This window comes from Pezoporus flaviventris, unplaced genomic scaffold (genome assembly GCF_033815535.1).
Source record: "Pezoporus flaviventris isolate CSIRO_AGI_PZ_B2104156 unplaced genomic scaffold, CSIRO_AGI_Pfla_v1 ptg000007l, whole genome shotgun sequence".
Classification (NCBI taxonomy): domain Eukaryota; kingdom Metazoa; phylum Chordata; class Aves; order Psittaciformes; family Psittacidae; genus Pezoporus; species Pezoporus flaviventris.
Genome location: NW_026892555.1, coordinates 84,944,539 through 84,968,950, shown reverse-complemented (window position 1 = coordinate 84,968,950; position 24,412 = coordinate 84,944,539). Strand labels below are relative to the sequence as shown.

Genomic DNA, 24,412 nt, shown 5'->3' with positions numbered 1-24,412 from the left:
GGGGTGTAACATGCAGACTACTTCTCCACAGGGAGTTTTATCTTATTTCATTTTCGTACCGCATTCCACCTCTATGTCGCCAGCCAAATTGTTTCCTGTTTTATTGTACAGAAGACCAAGAAATGTTTAGGAATCACTATCTACTTTTAATGCATACTGATGAAATTACCTAGGGCATCTAATATATCTACTGTTATTTAACCATAGGAAGTCAACAGGGTCACAGAAGCCCCGAAATACCATATTTTTACACCTAATATGTAGAAACATTTTAACATGCATTTTTTTTTAAATAAAGTTATACCAAAATAATGATTTTGTTTCAAAAAATTTTCTATTGCCACTTATAAAACACGGCAGTGTAAGTTGTGGGTTTTATATGTATGATTCACAAATAGCCAATAATTAAAACATGAATCAGTAACTCCTTTCAAGCAGCACATTAGCACATTACTTGAAGGTGTAATGGAAATAACAGCCCTCAATGCAGAAAAGAATTAAACAAGTTTATGCCTACTCTACTTAAGAGATGTTTACAGCCGAAAGCATTTTTATGCCTATGCTTCTGAGAAAAGTTACTATCATCTTGACTGCTTGAATTAGAAAATTGCTATTGGTACACTAAATAAAAAAAGTCACTGCCTAATAAAACAACTAGTGTTTTGTTCTCTATGCAAGAGACGTATACCAGTTCTCCTGTTGATACTAGAGCAAAAAGTTCTCCCTCCTCCTGCCTAAGGATCAAGCTCTGGCTATGATCAGAAACCCACCAAGAGGAGCATCAATCTAACCAGATACACCAAGTGCTATATGCACCTGTAACATAAATGCAGATACACACTATTGTCCAGGGGGGCAGGACAGTAGGAGGAGGAACAACAAAAAGACAACATAGTGGTTGGAACAATTAAAAATTCCAATTACTTTTTTGAAAAACAAACCCAAAAAACCAGCAATCCCCATGAGCTTGGGGTACAGCCACATCATGACTGGAGTGTGCTAATAATAGTGCCTGACACAGTAAAAACAGTTATCACATTGCAAAGACTGAATTATTCCCACAGAACACACTTGAAAAAATCCTAAAGGATTTATTTTTCCAGAGCAGTTTTATAAACAACTCGGTCATTAGAATATGCAAGTATACTTTACAAAGTAACCCAAGCAATACTTATTACAACTAAATGGCTGTAACACATACATTCTGGCGGGGAAGCATATGCACTTCTGAGACCAATGCAACTGAACCTTTACACTGCAGCCCATGCTTTGAAGTAGAAAACCATAAATGGAAGTTATTGCTTTCTTCACTTCACGTACAAGGTGAAAGGTCCTTACAAGATGCCCACAGAATGCCACAACAACAGATCTTATTAGAAAGGCAGTAACACAGAGGAGCTACAGTCCTTGCTACGTGGAACTAACGTCAGATCTATATTAGCAGCAGAGTCTAAAGGGACATCCAACACACCATCCTACCTTGTTGATGCTGTTAAACTCTTCTGCTTATCACTGTGAAATAAAGCCATTTCTTTAGAAGCAGATGGATACTGTACCCTTTAGAAGCTTGTTTTAAATGAGCTAGGTCAGGGAACAGCAGTATCTTAGGTACAGATATGCTGAAACATGGCTCAAAAGTATTGGTCTGTAGAGGAAGGCTCTGAAAAAAGTTAGCCATATAGGTTAGAAAAGAGGAGGTTCTGGTTTAAAAGTTTATTACACATGAAGGCACTCCTGGTTTGGGGGTAAAAGAGTAGAAAGGTAGTTTGCATCCACTGTCAGCTGCCCAGTAATGATCTTAAATCATTGCAGGTGAAGTGGATGCTAGCTGTTGGTGGTAAAACAGCCTGAGGGCAAGCAAACAATTTAAACTCAACTGTTTTCAGCTTTCTGAGAGACATACTGTAACCATTTTTTATACATATTTTTATTTTTTTATTAAAGATTTTGCAAATCTTTTCAGAGGTAGAGAATGCAGAACTCTGAGTTATGGGACAAAACTACTCTAAATCCAGGGGTATTCAACAAGGAATTATGCAGTAGACCTTCCCACTTACAAACTTTAAGTTCAAATTATTTGAAGACAAAACACCCAGAAATAAAAACATATAACTTTACATGTAGCTTCTTATAAAAAAAAAAAACCCAACAAAACAATACCTCCCATCCCCCCGAGCCCCACTAAAAACCCCAAAATAAAACACATGCAAAAAACCAACCAACCAAAAAATGACCAAAAAACCAAAATGAAAAGAAAACAAAAACCCCCAAAAAATCAAGAGAAAAAAATTATTCTTGTATCATTCCACAGGAAGTTGTTGCTTCTGCTTTGGTTTGTTGTAAATATAAATCCAAAATCAAAGTAGTAGTAGTAGTAGTATTACAGTAAACAGGCTGTGCTACAAGCTGTAGAAGGGACTGAAACAACAGTTTACACAGGTAACAACAGAAGTTGCACAGCACACAAGTTTCTGCATGCTTGGGATCTTCCAAACAGGTAAGCAAGCACAAACATCATTTAGTTCAACAAGGCCAAGTGCAAGGTCCTGCACCTGGGTTGGGGCAATCCCAGGCACAGCTACAGACTGGGTGGAGAATGGATTGAGAAAAGCCCTGAGGAGAAGGACTTGGGGATGGTGGTTGACAGTAAGCTCAACATGATCCAGCAGTGTGCGCTTGCAGCCCAGAAAGCCAACTGTATGCTGGGCTGCATCAAAGGGAGTGTGGCCAGCCGGTTGAGGGAGGTGATCCTCACCCTTTACTCTGCTCTCGTGAGACCTCACCTCCAGTGCTGCATTCAGCTCTGGGGCCCACAATACAAGAGGGACGTGGACCTGCTTGAGTGAGTCCAGAGGAAGCCACAAAGATGACCAAGGGCTGGAGTACCTCTCCTATGAAGACAAGCTGAGAGAGTTGGGCTTATTCAGCCTGGTAAAAAAAGAAGGGAGACTTTATAGCAGCCTTCCAGTACCTAAAGGGGGCCTACAAGAAACCTGGAGAGGTACTTTATATGAGGGCATGTAGTGACAGGAAAAGGAGGAATGGTTTTAAACTAGAAGAGGGTAGATTTAGATTTGTTCCTTTGTTTTTGTTTTTATATGGGCTAGTGTTTCTACCTGGATTATCTCACTGGCCCCTACAACTAATTCAGATGGATGCCAAATGGCAAAGACAGAAATCTAAGCTGTGGACACTACACACACACACACACACACACACACACACATCTCAGTAAAATAGAGCTTTGGATTCAAAAAGACTGACCCAAGACAATAGCTCCAAAGAGTCCATTTACCTTTAAAGTCACCTTGTCAGCAAAAGAATTATTCAATGATCAGCCATACCAAGGAAAAGGAAGCAGGATGTGGATGGGGGGTTTGTTCATGAAACCACCACTCAAAAAGCATCATCCCTACACTGAGCCTTTTTTGATGCTTGCATGGCATTTACCTTTTTATTATTTTTAAGAAAGTGATGTTCAGACACCCAACTTTTAGTCCTAAATGTGACATAACGGAACATTTTCCTGACTTGGTCTGAGAAGAGAGAATGTGTGGAATATCAGTTTCTCTGCCAAAGTGGAAACACGTGCATGTGGCAGATGACAACGTTCTTTTCCAAACTTCGTCAAACCAGTGTCAAACTGATTAACATGAAGACAAATAGGTAGCTTCCCTTCCATGCGTATCCTATATTCTTCCCACTAAGGAAGTCAAGCCTGCAAAACTATCCAGAAGCAAGAGTGGGCTACTACAGATCACTGAGCTTTCAGTATCTGTGTATTTTGTATTTTTACATCTTATTATTGTTGTAGATAGTTGTATTCACTAGCCCCCCTGGGATAAGGTTTGGCCTATTTTTCAAGAGCAACTTGAAGATTAGGAGGTGGGAACAGATGGTTCTAGTCATAGCCTTTTAAATCAGTTCCAAAATGTAATATTTTCACATACTCCCCATGCTTACCAGTCATTTAAAAAAAAAAAAGTTTTAATCAAAAAGTGAAAGGAGAAAAAAAAAAAAAAGATTAAACTAATTTATTAAGTCTCACTTTTGTACTTTGACTGGTATGTTTTAATAAGTAATGAAACACCCAATCTACGATACTTGTACTACTACCATTACATTTAGCACATGATGTGACAAATACTTGAAATCTTTAGCATTATTAATATGTGGAAAATAGCTTTGATGGCATTCCAAGTAATTAATATGTGGACACAATGCAACTAACTTATAACAGTGCAGCTCAACATGCATAAAATGTGATATCTAATAATAATGATCTAATAAAAAGTTAACAGAACACTCTTTTCTGTTATCCTATCTCTTAATATTTTCATATGTCTTTTGTATTACTGTTTCCCACATACTGCTATAGAGAAACAAATCAGGGAAAAGAAAGAACATAAAAGTTAGGAGATAAAATACATCTGATTAATAGCCATAAACAACAGTACAGATAATATAGCCTCCAGATTTCATTGCTTGTCAGACAAGCAATTTCTCACTTTGAACACAGCATTTTAAAAATAACTACGTTTCCATGTTAAGAGAAAAACAGTAATTAGAGAGAACTACCAATTTATGAAGATCCTTTAAATCACAGTAATTGACAAAAATAACTATTACCCTATTACCCTCTCATTTTCAATCACAATTTTTAAAGCTTTTTTTTTTTTTAAGTAGTTCTAAATGCTATGTGACAGAATGGGCAAAACCAGTAATACGTGTACTAATAACAACTTCAGTAAAGAAAACAAAGTGTGGACAGGCTACCATGGACTGTTAGAAAAATAAACCGAGCAACACAGATACATAAGTTTACCCTTATTTATAGGTTATGCTTACAAATAACCACACCTGTGCTTGAATTTTTAAAATGCATCCACCCGCATTTATAGCAAACATTTTTAACTACAATTTTAGAACATATTGACAAAAATGATATCTTAAATGAGCAGATTTAATTTAGCAAGTATAAAGTTTCTGATTTTATTCAAATATAAACAGGTTTTACAAATTGCTTTATGTAGGCTGAGATCTAAAGAAAGCAAAAAATTAGCATTAATTCATGAAGATCAAGAATCCACCACAACCATCAGCAGTTCTGGGCAAACACCAGTTCAACTGAAGCAAAGAAAAAACATATTAGAAAGCTTAGTCTGAAGTAAGGTGTCTAACTGTGTTAGTGGAAGAGAACCAAAGATACATTTCTATTCAACTGCTTCATTTAAATTATGTTTTAATATTACAGCATGACAGTGCCACCCAGAAGCGATGCCAGAACAGCAGAGCCTATTTAGGGCTTAGAAGATGCATGAAGAAGTAGCCTCCATGCTGGAGGTCCTGCAGCATATTCAATACAGCAGACAGAGATCAACACACAAATGAACTGAATGGCACCTAACCAAAGGTCTAGTGAAAGCCAAGTTTCCACACACCCACGTGCACCTTGGGATGCTCTTTTCAAACTCACAGGCATACTGCATGAAAGCCACTTCAAAAAGTTTAAAAGTTATTTGTGAAGTTTTATTCTTAACACATATTAAATAACATTTAATTACATTATGGAAAAAGTTCCTCCTCAAATATTAAAGACAAAACGTTCATCTTTCCACACCCCATAAAACCAAAAGTGCCTACCTACTTAAAAAAAACCAAACCCAACCATAAATTAAAATTTAAGCTACATTTGATTAAGGTTCAACTGCTTCCTTGCCTTGAAACACAATTATGTCTTCAATATATTGTTCTTTTAACCTTTAAATCTCCAAATTATTTACACTCTATGGCACTCGAAAGCCACATGTTTCACTTTGTTAACAGTGAAGTTTGTGAACATGTTAAAATCTAATAGTAAATATGCATATGTAACATGTCATTAAGAAGGACACCCCTCCTATAAAAATGTTAACATTTGCTTACAGAAGTCAAGTCAACTTTAATCTATACTTGCTGACAGAGAGGATAATATATTACAGACAATTCTGTTTTATCCATGGGTCTTGCCACGTTAAATGTTCTTCTGCTTTCCTTTCCCCCTACCCTTTTGTTTTGTTTTAAAGCAAACCTTTCTTGGATTAAAAATATTTCAGCTTTATTAAGGAAACCACAGAATCAATGGAAAAATTGCCCTGTGAATGAGGACAGGTTTTCATGTTAGATAGTGTTACACATATTTTTCAACCATTAAATTACAACAATATTACTGTTCTTAGATTACTAAATCTACACTGACAGTATCATAAATTATTGCTATTGATCAGTTGCATGTCATTATTGTAAAATTTTGACTTCAATATGACTCAATGCTAATCATCAGATTTCCAATTATTTATTTTAAGTTGAAGCACTGGAGAGAAAGTTCAAGTCATTTGCTTTGATTTATTTAGTATAAATAAAGAATACCCTACACTAATATTTATAGAGGAATTCTAGTTCAGTACCTTAACCACAAATGTAAGGCAACAAATTACAAGTAATAAACTACTTACACAATTTAAACAATGTTAACAGTACGCAATTCTCCAAAACCTACCCAAAGGTTTGGTCTTCAACTGACTTGTATAACATTTTTTTAAATCTTAATTAGCATCCAGTGTTTCCACTTCAAGGGCACTTTCTAAGGCATATTTTTCATCATTGTAAGTTCTTTAACAAAAATAATGCAGTGGTGAATATAGTAACACTGTAAAATGCAATTACGCACTGGAATCTCCAGCATTCAGTAATGATACTCATACATCTAAATGTGATCTGTCAAAAAATGCACAACACCTAGAAATACTGATACCTGAAAAAAGCTGAAGTATTAGACACAGAACAAAATCTGCAAGCATGAAATACCCCAGGCACTGTAGAGAATCTCTTCCAGTGACTTGAGTTGCCTCGGGATCAGACCTCATGCCAAATCAATCATTTTCTTTCATTAAAATTATTGCTACCAGCTTCAGGAAAATCTAGTACATGAAAAACTAAACAAAATAAAACAAAAACCCTGAGAGGTTTTACAGAATTTCTTGTTTGAAAAGAATTCTCATTTATCAGTTATTTACATACCATACTGTTTCAATTAAGTTGTACCATTTGAAATCTACAGGAAGAATTATATACCATTTTATTTCAGATAAAACTTGCAAGAACTGCTAATATAATTGAAGTTGATACATGGAAAAGATTACAGTATAAATAGATCAGCGTATAAATAATTAGCATCTTACATTATCCTGTACTCAACACAATTTTTAGTTTATTTTTTCAGTGGAATTGGTATTTTAGATAATGTGGTCTTAGTAAACTAACTGAATCTTTTACTAGCTCCATAGACTCAGGTGTGCTGAATGTACGCAATGTTTTCAGGAGCATTTTTAGAGCTTCGCAATTAAGTTTTACTGCCCAGCTAACTAAATACATAGGTTGTGTACGCCCTGTAATTAAAATACATCATTTCTGGAGGATGTTCTTTGCCACACTGGAGTTTTAGAGACAAGTCAAAGGAAAAATATTATACCAATATAAGATTAGAAAAGCTCCACAGAACTCAAAGGTTGTTACACACATACAGGTTTAAAAAAATCAAGAGCATTATGCATATTAAAATCTTTAAAGCAATACTTCAAACTTCTAGCATCCTTTAATTTGTTTTTACATCTTTGTTTGATGCTGTATCCTTTGTTCTGATGCTATGCCAATGAAATTGCATCACCATGAAGCAACATGATGCAAGAACGTCTGGCTAAAATTAAAATGCGATTTCTCAGCATCACATAGCTACAGGAAAAATGAAGTTCAGGCATTCACAATGCAATTATGCAAGCCAGTATATTCAGTAAATACTTAATGAAAAAGTAAAGTAATGGAAAGCTAGTATGGATAGCTGTGTAGGAAGATAGACCACCAGTCTACTCCTACTGTTGCTGTAACTACACTTCTGAAGTCTCAGTGTACTGCCAAAGATGCTCAATATAGCTCCACTTCAAAAAAGTCAGATTGGTAAAAACTAATAGAAGTTGAGGAGTTCCTCATGCCATAGCAGACAGAACTGAACTAAAAAAAAAAAAAAAAAAGAGAAGAAAAAAAAAGCATTTCCAAACAATCTGCTGTTATGAAAAACGTACCCAACTTGTCTGCAAAACAAGTTGCATGTTAGGGCACAAACACTGATAAAGATGTCCTCACTCTTCAGACCCAAGTGTTTCATACAAGCAAGTAAAATGCTCAGTTGTTGCTAAGTTAAAAATCTTCATTATCTTTGACGAGAACTGAGAAATTCCTGAATAACTTTTCTGCCTGATAAAATAAAACACGGCAGCATCAAAATATGATTAAACTGCGCCAACACTATTTAAACCAGCATGATTCCTAATTTGGCTGGATTAGCAATAAATACCAGATGCAGACTGTCTACAAAGTAAACAACTGAGTGTCTTCTGTGAATGAGATGATCAAGATACAATATTCTATACAGATTCCCTCAAGATCATTGCTATAAACAGAAAAGAGAACAAGTGATCTTAAACATCTGAGAATTACAACTTTTTTTTCTTTGATATATTTTTCAACATGGCTAAATTGAATAACTACGTCTATTCCCAACACCCACAAAATTTATCAACTCTAATGAAGTAGCTGGAACTCAAATTATGTTTCACCTTCGGTTTCTAAAAAGTCCAAGGAAAAACAGAAATTTGTGTCCGCAGACTATTGTAACAGTGGAATTAATCCCTGCTGACATAAATGTGCTTTCTCACTCCTGAGCACACAGCCTTTCTAAATCATAGATTCTGTGAGCCTAAACGTGCATGTCTCACTGCAACAGTTCTTTGACGGAAATGTTTTGTGTGCTTTAAGTTATCTCTATGCTGTTTTACACTCTAAGAAAAGAAGCAAAACAATTTTTACCGCAGAAAATATTTTATTTCTCTTGTTTTGCATGCCTGTAAAACATACCAAGTAACCTTAAGACGCACAGTGCATTTCTCCCACAGATGAAGGAAGTCGAGAGGATACACATACATTTTTAAAGCTGCATAAACCACAAAGCCAAACTTACACAGAACAAAGAACAGATGTAGTGTTACTCAGCAAGAAGACCAGAAACATGCACACACACATAAACCCCAACAGTCCTAATAAACCTACAGGAAAAAAAGAAATACTGCTTTGTTATGCAAATACACCATTTCAAAATCAAGAAAATTAAATGATGTCATTCAAGCTAATATCCTTACCTCAATGGAAAAGAGGCAAGAGACAACAACAATCCTCTCTCCACACCAACCCCCTCACAAACACTTATTTCACTGGGGTTTGGCTTAAATAGGAGTCTGTAGCACTTAGCCCCAAGAAGAATTACAAAGAGAGTTTTGAAACTGCTTATTTTAAGAAGTTTGTTCTGCCAACCTAATTTATCTGAATAATCAATGCAATGCATGCATAACTGCTTGTTCAGATTATTCATAGACTCCATTTCTAATGTTTAGAACAGCAATTTAATAAATTATTTCTAAAATTATAAAAGCACAACCACATTGTTTCTTCCAAGAGTTTAATATGCCTCCACTGAAGAGTGTTCAGAAGCACAATAAAAATGTTAAAATATGATATACCAAATTAATTTCATACTTAACAAGAGAAAAAAATGGATTAAGATAGCTTCATATTATTACTCATCCAATAAATCACATGTATTTCCTCCATTTAATAGCAGTGCTTTACCAGTGTTTGAGTAGCAGATATCGCATATAACTGTTACATCAACATTCTCCTTTAAATTGTCACTTTCATTTTAAGACATTAAAAAGAATAAAATATAAAAAAAACCAAACCAAAACACATGCAGACCCACTCATACAGCTGCATGAACAGTAATTTAGCCATAATGAGAACACTCCAGAAGTCTGTTATTATATTAGCACTTTCTATAGTATATGATGAATGATATTGAAAATCACCTACTCTTCTGTAGTGCTGCATTACCCTCTGATCTCAGTAAACTGTAGCAGCTAGCATGAGCTACAACACTTCAAATGAATCAAATATGCTTTTCTTTAAACCTGTAAGAAATAAATTACATGATGGTTTGGTTTTCAAATAGCCTGCTGAAGGGGGTGGACGGATCACTAAAATATCAAATTTCTGAAAATGAAACATTGTATGAGCAAAATAGAAACCTGCCAGGTATCACCAAGTTATTGTAACCATTTTTCAGGCAACTGCGTTAAATAGCATTTGTTTAATGAGGTCCATCAGAAATGTAAACTGTAAAGCTAATGCTCAGACAGGATGGTTGCCCTCAGAGCTGTAACAGAAATAAAATGTTTTGTAACTTCAAGATAGCATCCTACGCTGACATTTCCAGCCTTAACAGAATTTCTAGACTACTCTAGTCACACTAGAATAATAATTTCTCAACTTCTTTTCTATCCTCCTACTATGATATCTTTAAATCCCAGCTCCTGAGCAATCATTGACATCAAAGCTTCAATTCCACCTTTTATTTTGGGATCATCCTACTACAAAATTTTAGATGCAGATGAGCATACAACAATATATGTTAATGCCTAGATGACTGCAGCTATTTTGCAGCCATTAATTTTCTACTTCATAAATACCAAGTCAAACACTGTACTACTTTTATTAATCAAACACTTCTAGAGACGGATCTGCAGTTTGACTCATTTTATTAGCAAATCTAATTTTGGGGATCAGAGCAGAACAGACTGCAGCTCTTTTTCTAAAAACACTGACATTTGAGCAAACTTTACCAAAGAATGCTTGCCTGACTGAGGACTGACATTTCCTTTCTCTAATTTGCTTAACTAAGAAATAGGCATTCTGGCCAACTCCTACAGTACCCCAAGGCAGCTGTATATCACTTTCAGTTGCAACTTGTGAATACTTTCTTTTTCCTTCTGTCTCTTTATTTTGACATGCATATTATGTTAGCTGATTTCAATCATGTTGCATGAGTGGATGACATACCTTAAAAGATTAAGTTTTGCCACCTGGGACTATTCCAGAAATTCAGTATTTTATAGCATCTCATACCGTTCTTCATCCTCTATGCGCCTGCATTATCAATAGTAGCTTTCTTTCCTATTTTATGCCTAGCAAGCTGTTCAAGGCTGAAGTTGATACAAGTCAGCTTGAAGTGTCATTCCCCTCTCATTCCCATTTCAGGATGGAGCTGCTTCATTGTGTACAACGCTCTGCTGCCATCTATTTGACGTAAGAAATACAACGCTGTGAATGCCGCAACTGGTTCTGCCATCCCTTTCCCCCAGCTTTATCATCCCCTGCAGCAGCTGTTGGAAAAAAACTACCAGGGAAGTTTTTGATCCTTCCCCCCCAGTCCCGCCTGGATGTAGAAATCACTTCAGCATTTACTTTTACACTTCAAAATAGCTACAACTACAGCAGAGATTTGGTTCTTGACAACAAAACCGTAATTAGAAAATAAACCACCCTTCTCTAAAAGGGAGCCCAATATAACAACCTTCTTCCATTCATAACCTCAAACGAGAGGCCAGTTCTAAAGTTTGTTTTAAAGTAACTAGTTTAGTACTTGTAATGTAATTATGTAGCAAAAGAGCTCATCAAGGGCGTGATTTCAACAGCTATCCAGACCTATTCGGGGCCATGGCATTGAACGAACATGGATCCGCCAGGTGCCCGCCCTCCCTGCGTTGCATCAGACTTAAAATTCAGAAGTCCATTACGAAGTCAAATTACTGAGCCTTAAAGCAGAAACCACACACAAAGCATGAGATGAAGGAGGTGGTACTTTATCTGTCATCAGGGTCACGAAGATAAACTCCATTTATCACAGTGCTCAGCCTGCTTTGTATGCAACTGCACAATATAGGAACAGCAGCTAAAAAAATCCCTAAGTTGCATTTGTAAAACTTCATGCAAGAGACACCCACCAAAGCTGCAAAAAAGATCTAAAGGAATCTATAATCTTCAGTTACAGATTCACGACAGCCTACATTCTGCTCTTTAATTACCAAGCCATATGAAACAGTCCTGTTTCAGGGCTTAGTTGGGCCCTTTTCACATCCCTGATTAAGTACCCAAATACTTTCATTTTTTTACATGGCTGCCTTCGTAATGCACAAGTAACACACTGGTAGAAATGTGCTTCAGTATTTACCCTGGAAATGATCCATATGAAAAAATAACAAAAGGAAAAATTAAAAAAAAAAAAAAAAAGCAAAAACATCGCAAGTTAGTCACACAAACTGTAAGTAAGGTCACTGTGATCCAAAAAGCATATGAACTCGTGTTATTTTTCCCGGGGCGGGGGGGGGGATACCCTACATCAGAGCAAGAAAAGGATTGGGGTTGTTGAGGGAGGGAAGGGGCAGGTAAGGAGAAAATGAGAAAGGTGGAATAGGAGGACACAGATGCAACGTTAGCTTGCAGCAGAAGTCATGTGATATCTTCTGCAGTATTAAAAGATAATCATAAACATAATACCTTAATTTTCTTGTTGGTTTTGACATAAATAGTACTTGGTTTGGGGAGCAATTTGTTAATGCTTGTATTTGCTAAGACATACTAGTACCACTGAGCGTGTTATTCCATTGCTCTTTTTATGTATTCAGAGCATTTGCAGCCACAATACATATATTTAACTATTAAAGCTAATTTGTCTAATAAAAGTTGCATTAAGTTCCTTAGGAACATTTGGTTTTAAATCTATTTAGCCTGACAATACAAGCTGCATTTACAAAGATTATGTAAAGTTGCCATAAGCATTTAGTTAGAAGAGACATACATGTTCCAATTGCAAGCCATTACTGGAATTACCTTTCTTCCTAGGCCACACACAAAATCTGTTTGAACAGGTACTACAAGTATTATATTTAAAACATTGCCCTGAATAATTGAAGTATAAAACTATCTTAAACTTGATTGCTTAAAAGGAATTATATTACTGAAAGTGTTTAAACTACACACAGCAGAACACCACATACAATAGTTTGAAAGAAATGCTCAAGAGGCTTATTCTGCCCTCTGGTGCACTCCATCCCAAAAGGACATCACATCCTGAACGAACCCCAGGAAAGCACACAAGCAACTCCAACAGTGTGAAGTAAAACGGGCTTGCTGAGCTACATGCACTAAGGCTGTTCAGCACCTTTCAGGATCATAGCCTGGATGATACAGCACAAGCAATAGCAGTAAAGTATTCTGCAGGACAGAAGACAGACCAGCTAATTTTTACGCTTTTGTAACTAAGGCAGCGCACCTAATTGCACTGGCTAAGGACCAAGACCCCATCGTGTGAAGCACTATGCAAATAAAGAATTTACTGGTTTACATAAAAATTTTTTAGTGATGTTATGTTCATAAGGCTGATGTTGCAAGCTGCCAGTAAACAAATGCAACCACCAGTAAACAGATGACGGGAAATGAACAGGTATCCAAGCATGCCATAGAACACAGTACCACAAGCCCATACAGGGATCATACACTAATCAGATGTAAGCTAGGGCAGCAGGTTCTATACTTATAGTCCTTTATAGCGCAAATCAGGTTTGGAAACTCACTGTTTGGCCAATAAAATGAACTACCCTATATGCTAAATTAGAGGTAATTTGATATCATCTTGAGACATTTGATATCCTTTTGTGACATAAAATATTCTATAAAGCATAACAATAAAATTCTCTAACTCCATAAAATTAAGGTTAGGCTTATTTTTGCCTATGAGAAAGTCTTACTGCATCGCAGAGCGCTGTTAATATTCTTTACACTGCTACACTGAAAAGCCAAACTGCTTGTTTTATAAAACAACCAAAAAATCCACCAATTTTCTCAGAAGCTGAAAGATTCTGCAACATTCATAAGACTAAACCCTCTGTCATAATGTAACAGCACAACAAACTATACTGGGTGGTAGCAACCATGAGGTACAGTATATAAAACATTTGTTATGCAACTTGCATGACACAATTCTAAGCGTTGCTACTAATGCAATAGTAGAAAAGTTTTACAATTAATTCCTTGAACTATTTAACCAGCTGCTTTATATAAGAACGACTACACCAATTTTTTTTTTTTTAAAAAAAGGAAAAGAAAAAAAGGCAAAAAAACCTCCCACCCCCCCCAAAAAAAAAAAAACCATACCAAATTAAAAAAACTTTTGCCATAAGGAAGTATTGCAGAATTAGAGCCAAACTAGTTAAGTACACAGCTACCATGTAACCAAATAAGTAGCACCATTATGATTACAAATTCGCATCTACCATGATAAGAAAAACATGCGTACTATCACTGGATGCAAGCAAGAAGAAATCAGCACCTCCCTCTCCGTTCCCCCTCCTTGACAAGAGCTATAGAGGGCAATGAGGTCCCCTCTCAGGCTCCTTTCCTCAAAAGTAGACAAACTCAGTGTCCTCAGCCGCTCCTCAAAGCACAGGCCTTCCAGCCCTGTCACCAGCTTTGTTACCCTCCTCTGGATGCATTCCAGGACCTTCATGTTATTCTTAAATGGTAGGGCCTAGAACTGCACCCAGTACTCAAGGTGAGCCTGCACCAGCGCTGATTCCAGCAGGAAAATCATCTCTTCTAAGTGGCAGGTCATGCTTGTTCTGATGCACCCCAGCATGTGGCTTGCCCTCTTGGCTGCCAGGGCACATTGCTGGCTCACACTGAGCCTGCTGCCGGCCAGCACCTCCAGATACCTTTCTGTAGGGCTGCTCTCCAGCCGCCCCTCTCCCACTTTACTCTTGGGGTTGGCATTCCCCCATCCTGCGTGCAGAATTCAGCATCTGCTCTTGTTCGGTTTCATGCCATTGATGACTGCCCAATGCTCCAGTCTGTCCACATCCCTCTGCAAAACCTCTTGTCCCTCAAGACTCAGCAGCACCTCTCAGCTTAGCATCATCAGCAAACTCGCCAATGACGCATTCAACTCCTGGATCCAGATCATTGATAGGAAGATTGAACAGAACTAGACCTAAAACTGATCCCTGAGGAACATCACTGATGACCAGTTGCCAGATGAAGCCCCATTCACTACAACCCTCTGAGCCCTGCCATTCAGACAGTTCTTCACTCAATGCACCATGTGCCTGTTCATCTCACAGCTGGACAATGTGTCCAGAAGGCAGGGACAGTTCCAAAAGCCTCTCTGAAACCAGGAAAAGCTAGATCCACCACCATGCCTTCGCTCACCAGGCAGGTGACTTTATCACAGAAGGATCTCAAATTAGCTACCCAGAACTTTCCTTTTGTGAACCCATGTTGACTGTGCCTGATGGTCACATTGAGTTGCATGCCAGTTTTACATTGCCACGGTAAAGGAGATGCTACAAAGAACGAAGCGAGGACTAAAGATTCTACCAGACGACTGCACTGTAATTCGGGGTTTTGTGTCCACTGGATTGTTTACCATCGTTTCATACAATTGACCTGAAACCAAAAAACCTGTGGACAAGCTTTAAGCCTTCATATTTCAGAAAGCCGTCTATTGGTAAAATCACAGTTAACAGAAAGGAAACCTCTTTGCATAACTGAGAGCAGCAGCAGCAGGGCTGCAGTGGGCAGGGCTGCGGGGGTCCCATCACCCACGTGTCATAGAGCCAGCATGCACCAACACAGCATCACAATGCCCTGGGGCAGTATAAGTCCAGTGCCCTCCACCAGCGCTTTGGAGCTGCAGTGCCAGCCACTCCAAGGGCTCTCACTCCCAGGGCAGATGAGGCCAGCGGCATTTTGCTGTTGTGGGAAGCCCCTGAGATGGCTCCAGGTGGAGGCAGAAAAGGCAGGTCCGGTGTCCAATGGAGGCATAACCAGCCCGTGGACCAGGAGCAGGTCTTGCTGCCCTGCTCAAGGAGTAGCCGATTGCCAGCCCTGAGGTCAGGAAGGAATTTTTCCCCGGGGCAGATTGGCACCGGTCCCCAGGGTTTCTTGCCTTCCTCTGAGCACTGAGCGTGACCACTTGCCAGGGCTCCTGTGGTCCTGGTGCCCTGGGTTATCGCCTGGTGCTCATGCACCACGAAGGTGGCCCCTCGTGTCCTGCAGCTGGGGGGGGGGGGAAGGCTTTTTTGCCCCCAGGCTGGACTTGCAAGTGTCCCCGGGGTTTTTTGCCTCCTCCGCAGCCGAGCACAGCCCCTTCACGGGGCTCCTTTGGGTCATTGCGGCCCAAAGGCAGCGGCTCGTGCTCCACGCAGCTGGCCATCGTGCCCCGCATCCGGGGGGAGGCAGCCTTCAGCACTCCCAGGCTGGCCCCAGCGTGGCCCCGGGACTTGCTGCTGTCCTGTGTGGCATTGAGCACTACCCCGAGTCAGGTCTTCCCTGGCCCTTTCTGGCTGGGTTCTCCCACTGCTCTCGCCCCACCACGGCACCGCTCCTGCCCCGGCTTTCCTCCCTCAGCCTGCAAGGGAGGCCTTTTTCCAGAGAAACTGAAGGATGCATCAGCCTGCTGCTGGCTACGCATGTGCATCAGGTTAAGGCTTGTGAGCACCAGCTCTGACAGATTTAGGAAGAGGAAATAGAATCTAAGCTAAACTAGACTGAAATTAACTCAACTAAACTGAGATGAATAAGAAAACTTGATTTATAAATAAATAAAATACGCTTTCCACCTGTAACCTCATTTGTGTCTGACTTGTGTCTTTGAAAGCATTTCTGGTGCTGAAAGCCCCTTGGCATTTCAGCTAAATAACGGTCACATCCTTGTACAACTCCTCATGAGTGCAGGGAATGGAACGGAACGGAACAGAACAGCTATGCTTTGTCATGCATATAGTTCTGCATGACAAGCTCTGACGTGGGCCTGAGGGGATAGCTGCAGTGCAGGTCCCAAAGGGGGGCCAGTCCGAGGCATCAAGGCCTACGAACACCCTCTGGACCCCGACACAAGTAGACCTGCACTCCTCATCTACTCTCCTTGCAACACGTCTGGGATGCCACTGGAGAGAGAGCACTGGGCCAGACGGACTCCTGATGGAGCGTTGCTGCTCCCAGGCTCTTGTGTTTTGCTCTGTTTCTCCTAAAGAAACAACGCAGGCATTTTTAAACACTAGCACTTGGGGGAGGAGTGGGGTTGGGAGTAGGGGGAATCACAAGGACATGAGCAGGTATTGCCCACCAAAAGAGGATTTGCAACCATTTAGTTCAGGAGCACATCCTGCTTCAGGCTGAGGGCTTGATCTTTGAGCCTCCCTGGGGTCACGGACGTGGTCTTTCGCTGTCCTGTGGAAACCCAAAGAAACTGGATGAACACAGAAGACTTTCCAAAACCAGTTCACACGTGTTCTTTGCAAACCTGTTCAGATGCTCAAATCATCCAGAGACAATTGACATCTCTCACCCCCATCAGAAGGCACAGGGCTCCTTGCCACAGAGTGACAGAGCCCATGCCTGCGGTGGGACACAATTACCCATTCAATCGCTTGCGCTAGCGCAGGGCTGGGAAGAAACGGCATCCAGTTTTCCCTCAGCACGTTCTGTTTGGGAAAGAAGGGAGTAGGGAGAGAAAAACTGGAAGTTGGAAGAGACCTACAATGATCATCAAGCCCAGCTGCTCCCCCACTTTGCGGTTGGCCAAAAGTTAAAGCCTGTTAGTAAGGGTGTTGCCCAAAGGCCTCTCAAACACTGACGGGCAGACGGCACTGGTCACCTCTCTAGAAGCCTCTTCCAGGTTTTGGCCACCCTCTAGGTAAAGAAATGCTTCCTAACGTCCACTCTAAACCTTCCCGGGAACAGAACAGCTATGCGTTGTCATGCATATAGCTCTGCATGACAAGCTCTGACATAGGGGATAGCTGCCTGAGGGGATAGCTGCAGTGCGGGTCCCAGTGGAGGCTGTTCCCGGGCCTCGAGACCTATGAACACGCTCGGTTGGCAACAGCCTCTGGAGCTGCATTATGTGTCACCAGAAGAGTAAGGAGGTGATCTTTTGCCTTTACCACAGTGCTGAGTGGTGACAGCACTGTGAATTCTAGGCTACCAGAATTATGTACAGACATAACAGACCCACAGTGGCTGAAGGATTTGAGCATGTCATGTGAAGAGTCATTTAGAGCTGGATTTGTTTGCCTGGAGAAGCCTCAAATGGGGCTCTGACTGATGTGTTTTAAAATACCTGATGGGTGTTGGGAAGAACGAAGATGACCCAGACAGACTCTTCTCAGTGGCAACCAGTGATAGGAGGTGAGGTACAGGGGAAAAAGTGAAATACGGGAAATGCCATTAGAAAAATATGAAAAACTTTGTGGGTTGTGTTTTTTTTTTTTACTGTGAGGGTGATGGAACTGCAAAGATGAAGGAACAGGATGTCATGGAGGCTGTGGAGTCTCTATCCTACTTAAAACTTCAATGGACAGGGTTCTTTGCACCCTGCTCTAGCTGACTCTGAGTAAGAAGCTAGAACTACACACTCTCCAGAGGTCCCTTCGAACCTTCAGCCATTCTGTGATTTTGATAAGTTTATATGATAGCTCTTGATTGTGTACTTCAATTTTCTTCTCACTTCAGCAATCCCACTTTCCTACCACCCAGCCTGCAATCTGTAACTTCGGGTGCAGCAGAGCAACAGGTGAGTACAGGTTTTTACATAAGGTGGAATTTTAGTCCATGGGCTCTAAAGATGTTGCTGCTATTTCTTTTATTTATTCATCTTCCCTGCTGCCACTTCACTCTCCATGCAGTGTGAAAACAGACAGTCACATTAACAGGTACAGTGATGAAATGAAGTAGTATTTCATAATATGTTAGGTTCACAGCAATTAGGTACCAGTATTTGATGCAGATAAAACCATAAAATAATCAGAAATCAGTAAGGTCTTTAATTTTTCCAGCATTGGCAAAGGGGAGTCTAAAGGCCTCGAAGGCTGAGGGCCTTCTCTTTGGAGAGCACAGAAATACAGAAGCAGAAATAGAAAAGACAAAGCTGAATTCAGTAGACAAGTGTAAAGGGATATTTAGTCAAATGAAGGGTTATATGAAAAGAGCCCCTTATTTTTACATTTCACCTTTCAGGTAAGCTTTGCTTCTTAAACTTAATTCCCGTGAGAGTCTAAGCACCCACATGTCTGTAAGAACTTTAAACAGAACTTTAATAGTCCCTAAACTAAAGAAGAACTCCTAAAATACATGTGCTATAAAATTTCTGGCAACAAATGCCAGCAGTATGTAGGCAAAATAACTTTCTACTACACAACAAGATTTAAAGAAGTAAACTAGACAACTGTGGCTATCTACACTACACCTAAATTTACTAGGCTATTTATATGACTGCTACGACAGCAATAGCCATAAAACTGGAGCCGTTTCTTCAGTCCTATTATGTTTAACTGCTAAGTGCAATAAGTTTCAAGTGCTGAAAGGAAGTAATCTTTTACTAAGGTTGCACTGCCTTTTTGCTTCAGAAATTTATAAAGAAAATATTTACCAACTTCACCAGTTCAACAGAACTCAAAAAAATTTTACAGGTCAGTCAAATACTGATGAGATCACTTTTCCTTCAGAAAAAAAAAAATAGTTACAAGTTCACATCTCTGTGTGTGTGCGTGCATCTACTGAAATACTGCGCAAGAAGAGACTTTAATACAATTTTAGCCTACCTAAAATTTGGATAATTGTTTTTCAAGACATTCAACACATAGAAGTATATGAGTATAGTTACATACCACAATTTAGACTAAGCAATCTGCATGCTGCTGATATACATATGGCAAATCATAGTCAACGCACTGGATTCTCAAAGCACCAAAAGCCAAAGCAGCAGGACATGTAGAGACTGGAGAGAAAAAATGAGGCTAAACTGTTTACTTAGTAACTCTGAAGTGAATGTGCTACTGTTTTCTGAACATCCAATAGAGAAGCTACAATGAAAAGAGCTAATCCCTATTTCTCACCAAAACAGACGGGAACACACACTGGATAATTTGTTCCTACTGATGATATCATTCTGTTAAGTTTACTGTTTTTAATAAGGAGCAAGTTTAAGTCTTCTCTCACTTTCTCCCATGAATAAGATCAGATCAGCCTCTCAGTGACCTACTTTATGAGTCATAGTCCTCACTATTTATGATTCAGAAAAATGTCTTCTCTGACAGTATTTCCCAGACTACCGTGGGCTCATTCCAAGAACCAATGTCATCTTCATTGGTTTCCTACAGGAAACCAGACCAACTTCCTATTATTTTACTTTCCTTCATTTCAGCATGGCTCACATAAACTAACTGGAAGTGAGAGTGATTGGAAACTTTATTCTGCATAAACACAAGCCAACACAAACACCACCAAAAAATACCGAACACGTCACTGGTTCAAAGTCACCAGAATGTGAAGCAAGCTAAGATTAGAAGTTCTTTTATCCCTTCTTCCCTAAACACGATGCACAAAGGCAAAACCAGTAAGTTTACATACCAAAGTGGTAAGAGCTGTTCAGGTATCTGCTGAAGACATTTACCCCTAGCAGATCACCAAGTTCTACTCCCTCTTCTAACACTGGGAATTGTTTCAAAATGCACTGTTGAACTGCTTTTAAGTCCAACTTAAAATACTACAGTCAAGTTCCCCAACCACCTCAGTCAACAGACTTGGGGTGCCTAGGTTCTCTCCTCAGCTGTAAGAACAGAAGTATTACTGGAGATGCTAGGAAGCATAATAAGCACACCCTCCAGAAGTCCATCTAGATTTCCAGTAGGACTCCAAACATTGCCTAACTATTGGGCTGCCATGTTCAGGCTAGCTTCTAAGAAAGCTATTTTGATGGCTCCTCACTGTGCTCATTATATCCCTAAAGCACACAAGATCTCCAAAAGCCAAGACTCGGTGTCTGATCTGCACTATTTCAAAATGTTCATGCAGTGAGATACTTGAGGAATAAACTTTCCCAGAGCTCATGGCAATGTCATGCAAGAACCTATAGCAGCATCACCACCCCCACTTTATGCCCTCCCACTGGAGCACTGTGATTTGAGTTGTTAGCAGCTGCAGCAGCCCTATGGAGATAGGTCGGGACTAGAATATTAGCAACATGCTAACACCACCTAAGGGACACAAGTATTTTCCCTGTAGATTGTTATCCAATGCACTTTTTCAAGAAAAGAAACGATGGAACATTTAGCTGTGGACTGCAAATACTCAGCAAGGTTTGCTGGCTCAGGTTTCACTCTGCAAAGCAGCATTTATATTGCCATCTGGACCAAAGCTGCCCTTGGACTCATGCAGCCTTGTTCTTATACTTCTGTTCCTCAGCTAACAAACCAAACCAGACTAATGCTCAGCATGGAGAAATCAGATAAATACCAGTTAAGAATACTTTCATGTCACACACAATAAGGACAGGAGATAAGACTGACACACAATTTATTTTAAAGAGAATTTGCAGCCTGGCCATCAGTTTCAGCTTGTAATCGTGAATAGAGGCAAGAAGAAGGTTTTCACAAGTACATAGAGATCAACTGTTAATAAACCAAGCTTTTCCACAAGACACCAATATAGCTTAACATATGTAAAATACAAACTAAAGTTACCCTCTCTATTATTGTTCATTTTTTCCTTATGATGCAGCAGACTTGCCAGGGTCACGTTACCAATCTTCAGCAAGTCCTTTTGTTTCAGTTTCTGTAACTCTTTGCCAATCAAAAATCCAGAAATTTTATAATACCACTAGTAGGAGCAAAGCTGTTTCCTCTATTTGTTGGTCAATCTTTCAAAGAATACCACCTAAATGAAAACTGGTATAGGTGAAGCCCTTCTAGAAGTGATACACTCTGATACATGTATTGATTTTAATGCAAACAGAATAATGTGGTTCTAAAAACCATTTGACCTAACAACACTAAAAAACTTCTCCAATAGGACAGGTCAGCAGCAAACTCCACAACAAAAGTTGTTTCAAATGGTAGAAAAATCAGATTCTTAAACCTGTGGATTTTGTTGATAATGACAACTTAGCCTTACTTAATCCGACATCTTAATATATTTTTAATAGCAAGACTCATACAGTAATTCAGCACTGCAGCAAACAACTATCTGGATTTAAGGCAGTGTTTACCTGCTAAAGTTAGCAGTTGTTAAAACAGCTACGAATGCTGCAGTCTAAAATAATTAAAGCAGTATAACACTGCCAATGCATATTCATAATTCTCAGTGCCAGAAGCTACTCACCTTGACATGGCTCTGAGCTCCCAGGTTGTATATCTCAGTGGGTTTGACTTCATTAATGATCTTCACCAGGCAGGTGCTGTCTGTGAGATCACCGTAGTGCAGCTTCATGTCTTCAGAGTTTAAGAACACAGAGTTAATAAACTTTAGTCCCAGAACAGTATGGCAATTCTTGGTCCAAATGCTATTCCAGGTTTAAAATCCAAGTAAACATTTACTGGAAAAAGTTAAAAGATCACCAGCTGAACAAAGTTTTGCTTGTTGTTTTTCTGTGCTTTAAGCACAAAATACATTTCCTTGCAGAAGTAATAACTACCATTTCAAATTCTCTTTTAAATAATCTGATTTACCTAGCAGCATTTGTATTTCTTTAATAGCTTACACTTCATTAACTCAGGTAGTATAAATTAGAACAATGTCATATACAGAATTTCAGCCATGAACCCTCACATTATTTTAATTAAGGTTTCTAATATCACTCACAAAGACTTCTAATTACTTAAGCATACTCCAATAGCTTTCTCCTCCTTCCCAAAATGTCATACATGTTTATGTTCCTCACTGTAAACAATTTCACAACACAACAAAAATGTCTGATACAACTACAAGATGAACGTTAAAGTAACATTACAGTACTATGTGCTGCATTTTATTACTATTGTTTTCCCATTTAAAAATATCAATAAACACCAAAAAAAGATTTTCAGAGAATACTGTAACTGTCAATGAAACATACTTCATGATACTACACAGGAGAATGTCAAACGGGGTTAGGTAAGTCAGTGGCAGAACTGTTATTTATTCTTTCCTGACTACTTTCCAATCTGAGTGTGAAAAAGCAGGTAAGAGCATAAGACCAGCTTTTTTTTATGGCATGCTTTTTTGTTGTCATTTTTAACAGTTTAAGGCAGCAAGGAAGTACAGATCACACAGTTCTCAGGTGTTTAGCTCTGCACATTCCTATTTAACATGTGCTTGAGGCGCCTCAGGTTGATAAAGTGACACAGCACAGCAGGTCACAGTGTATTCTTCAAATTTGCTTTTACATCTGCATTGCTTGAAAATGGACAGTTCTGAAAGGTCTTCAAGATCCAGATGAAGCTGTGACTAACAGATAAGGGAATGGTAGTGCAACTCTTTCAAAAAAGTGATAACTGTGATGAAGTATGAATGCTGGCAAGGAGGTTATGACCCCTTTTGTGCACACACATCAATTATCCATGGTGGGGGCTGCCTTCATTACTGCCATCAGTCCTATACAAACTGCATTGGTATAACACTTCATTTCCACTTGTATGGAATGCAGCTGTCCTGCTTTCCAAAAGAAATTCAATGCATGAAACCAATTTGGCCTGTGGGCCACAGCATGCACAAGATCCCAAACGGTTACAGGATAAAACTATTCTGATACTGGTTTTAACCTGCAATCTTTAATACTGCTGGTGTCCAGACCACCTTAACAACTGCTGCATTTTTCTTACAATGCTAAAAAGACACCCAGAGCAAGCACTACCTAACCTATTTCTCTGATAGCAATTATCACCTTTTTTAAGAACTCTCTGGGCTGGTGGGAGCAGGGAAGAACTCAAATGCACTATCCTTTCTGTACCAGAAAAGAAAGCTTCCCCATGGCAACAGGAGACCCTCTTCTTCTGCTGCTAACCTTGGCTGGGAGTTAAACAAAATCACCCTGCCAGCTTAGCCATCCTTTCAGAGAGAATGGAGCAGATGACATCTTTATAAGAGGTCCAGGGAGCAGCAGCAGCTCTGTGGGAGCCTTAGGGTCTGAAAGAGCAACTGGTTCCTCTCCAGCCTAAGCAGCACCTGAGGAGGAAAGACAGTCAGGCTCTCTCTTCCTACAGCAGAGACATTCAGTTCTGCCACCATTGCCAGGCCAGAGAGCAGCCCCAGAGCTTTCCAGGGGAAGGTGGGCTGCCAGCCACACTAAGCCAAGCATCAGAAATACCCTCCCATGATTACCTTAAATTTAAAGGTGTCGAAGGGGAATACCCATTTTGGTCTACAATCAAGTCTTTAAAGATTCTTGTCCAAAAGGGCTTTTTCTGAATGGGAGCAGGACAAGAGGCTTTGCTCATTTTCCGACCAATGAAAAAGAGGTCCTTCAGGAGGAATAGGCTAAGTGGAAAGACTTCCTAGAAATGGTGTTTATTTGGTATAAATATTTATAAACACAGATTAAATGTCAAAACCTTTGGGGTTTAGCAATATTATCCAATCTATAAACCTCCTTAGCAAGCAATAGCTGAAGGGCTTGCTT

The 24,412-nt window shown here is 39.5% G+C and overlaps 1 protein-coding gene across 1 annotated transcript in view; it reads right to left on the bottom strand.

Annotated features, from left to right (window-relative positions):
• GMDS (GDP-mannose 4,6-dehydratase) overlaps positions 1 to 24,412 on the bottom strand; it is a 423,256-nt gene that overhangs the window by 329,717 nt on the left and 69,127 nt on the right. Inside the window, exon 4 of the mRNA XM_061449337.1 lies at positions 22,138 to 22,247. Coding sequence (XP_061305321.1) covers positions 22,138 to 22,247 — 110 coding nt within the window. The remainder of the gene's footprint in view (positions 1 to 22,137; positions 22,248 to 24,412) is intronic.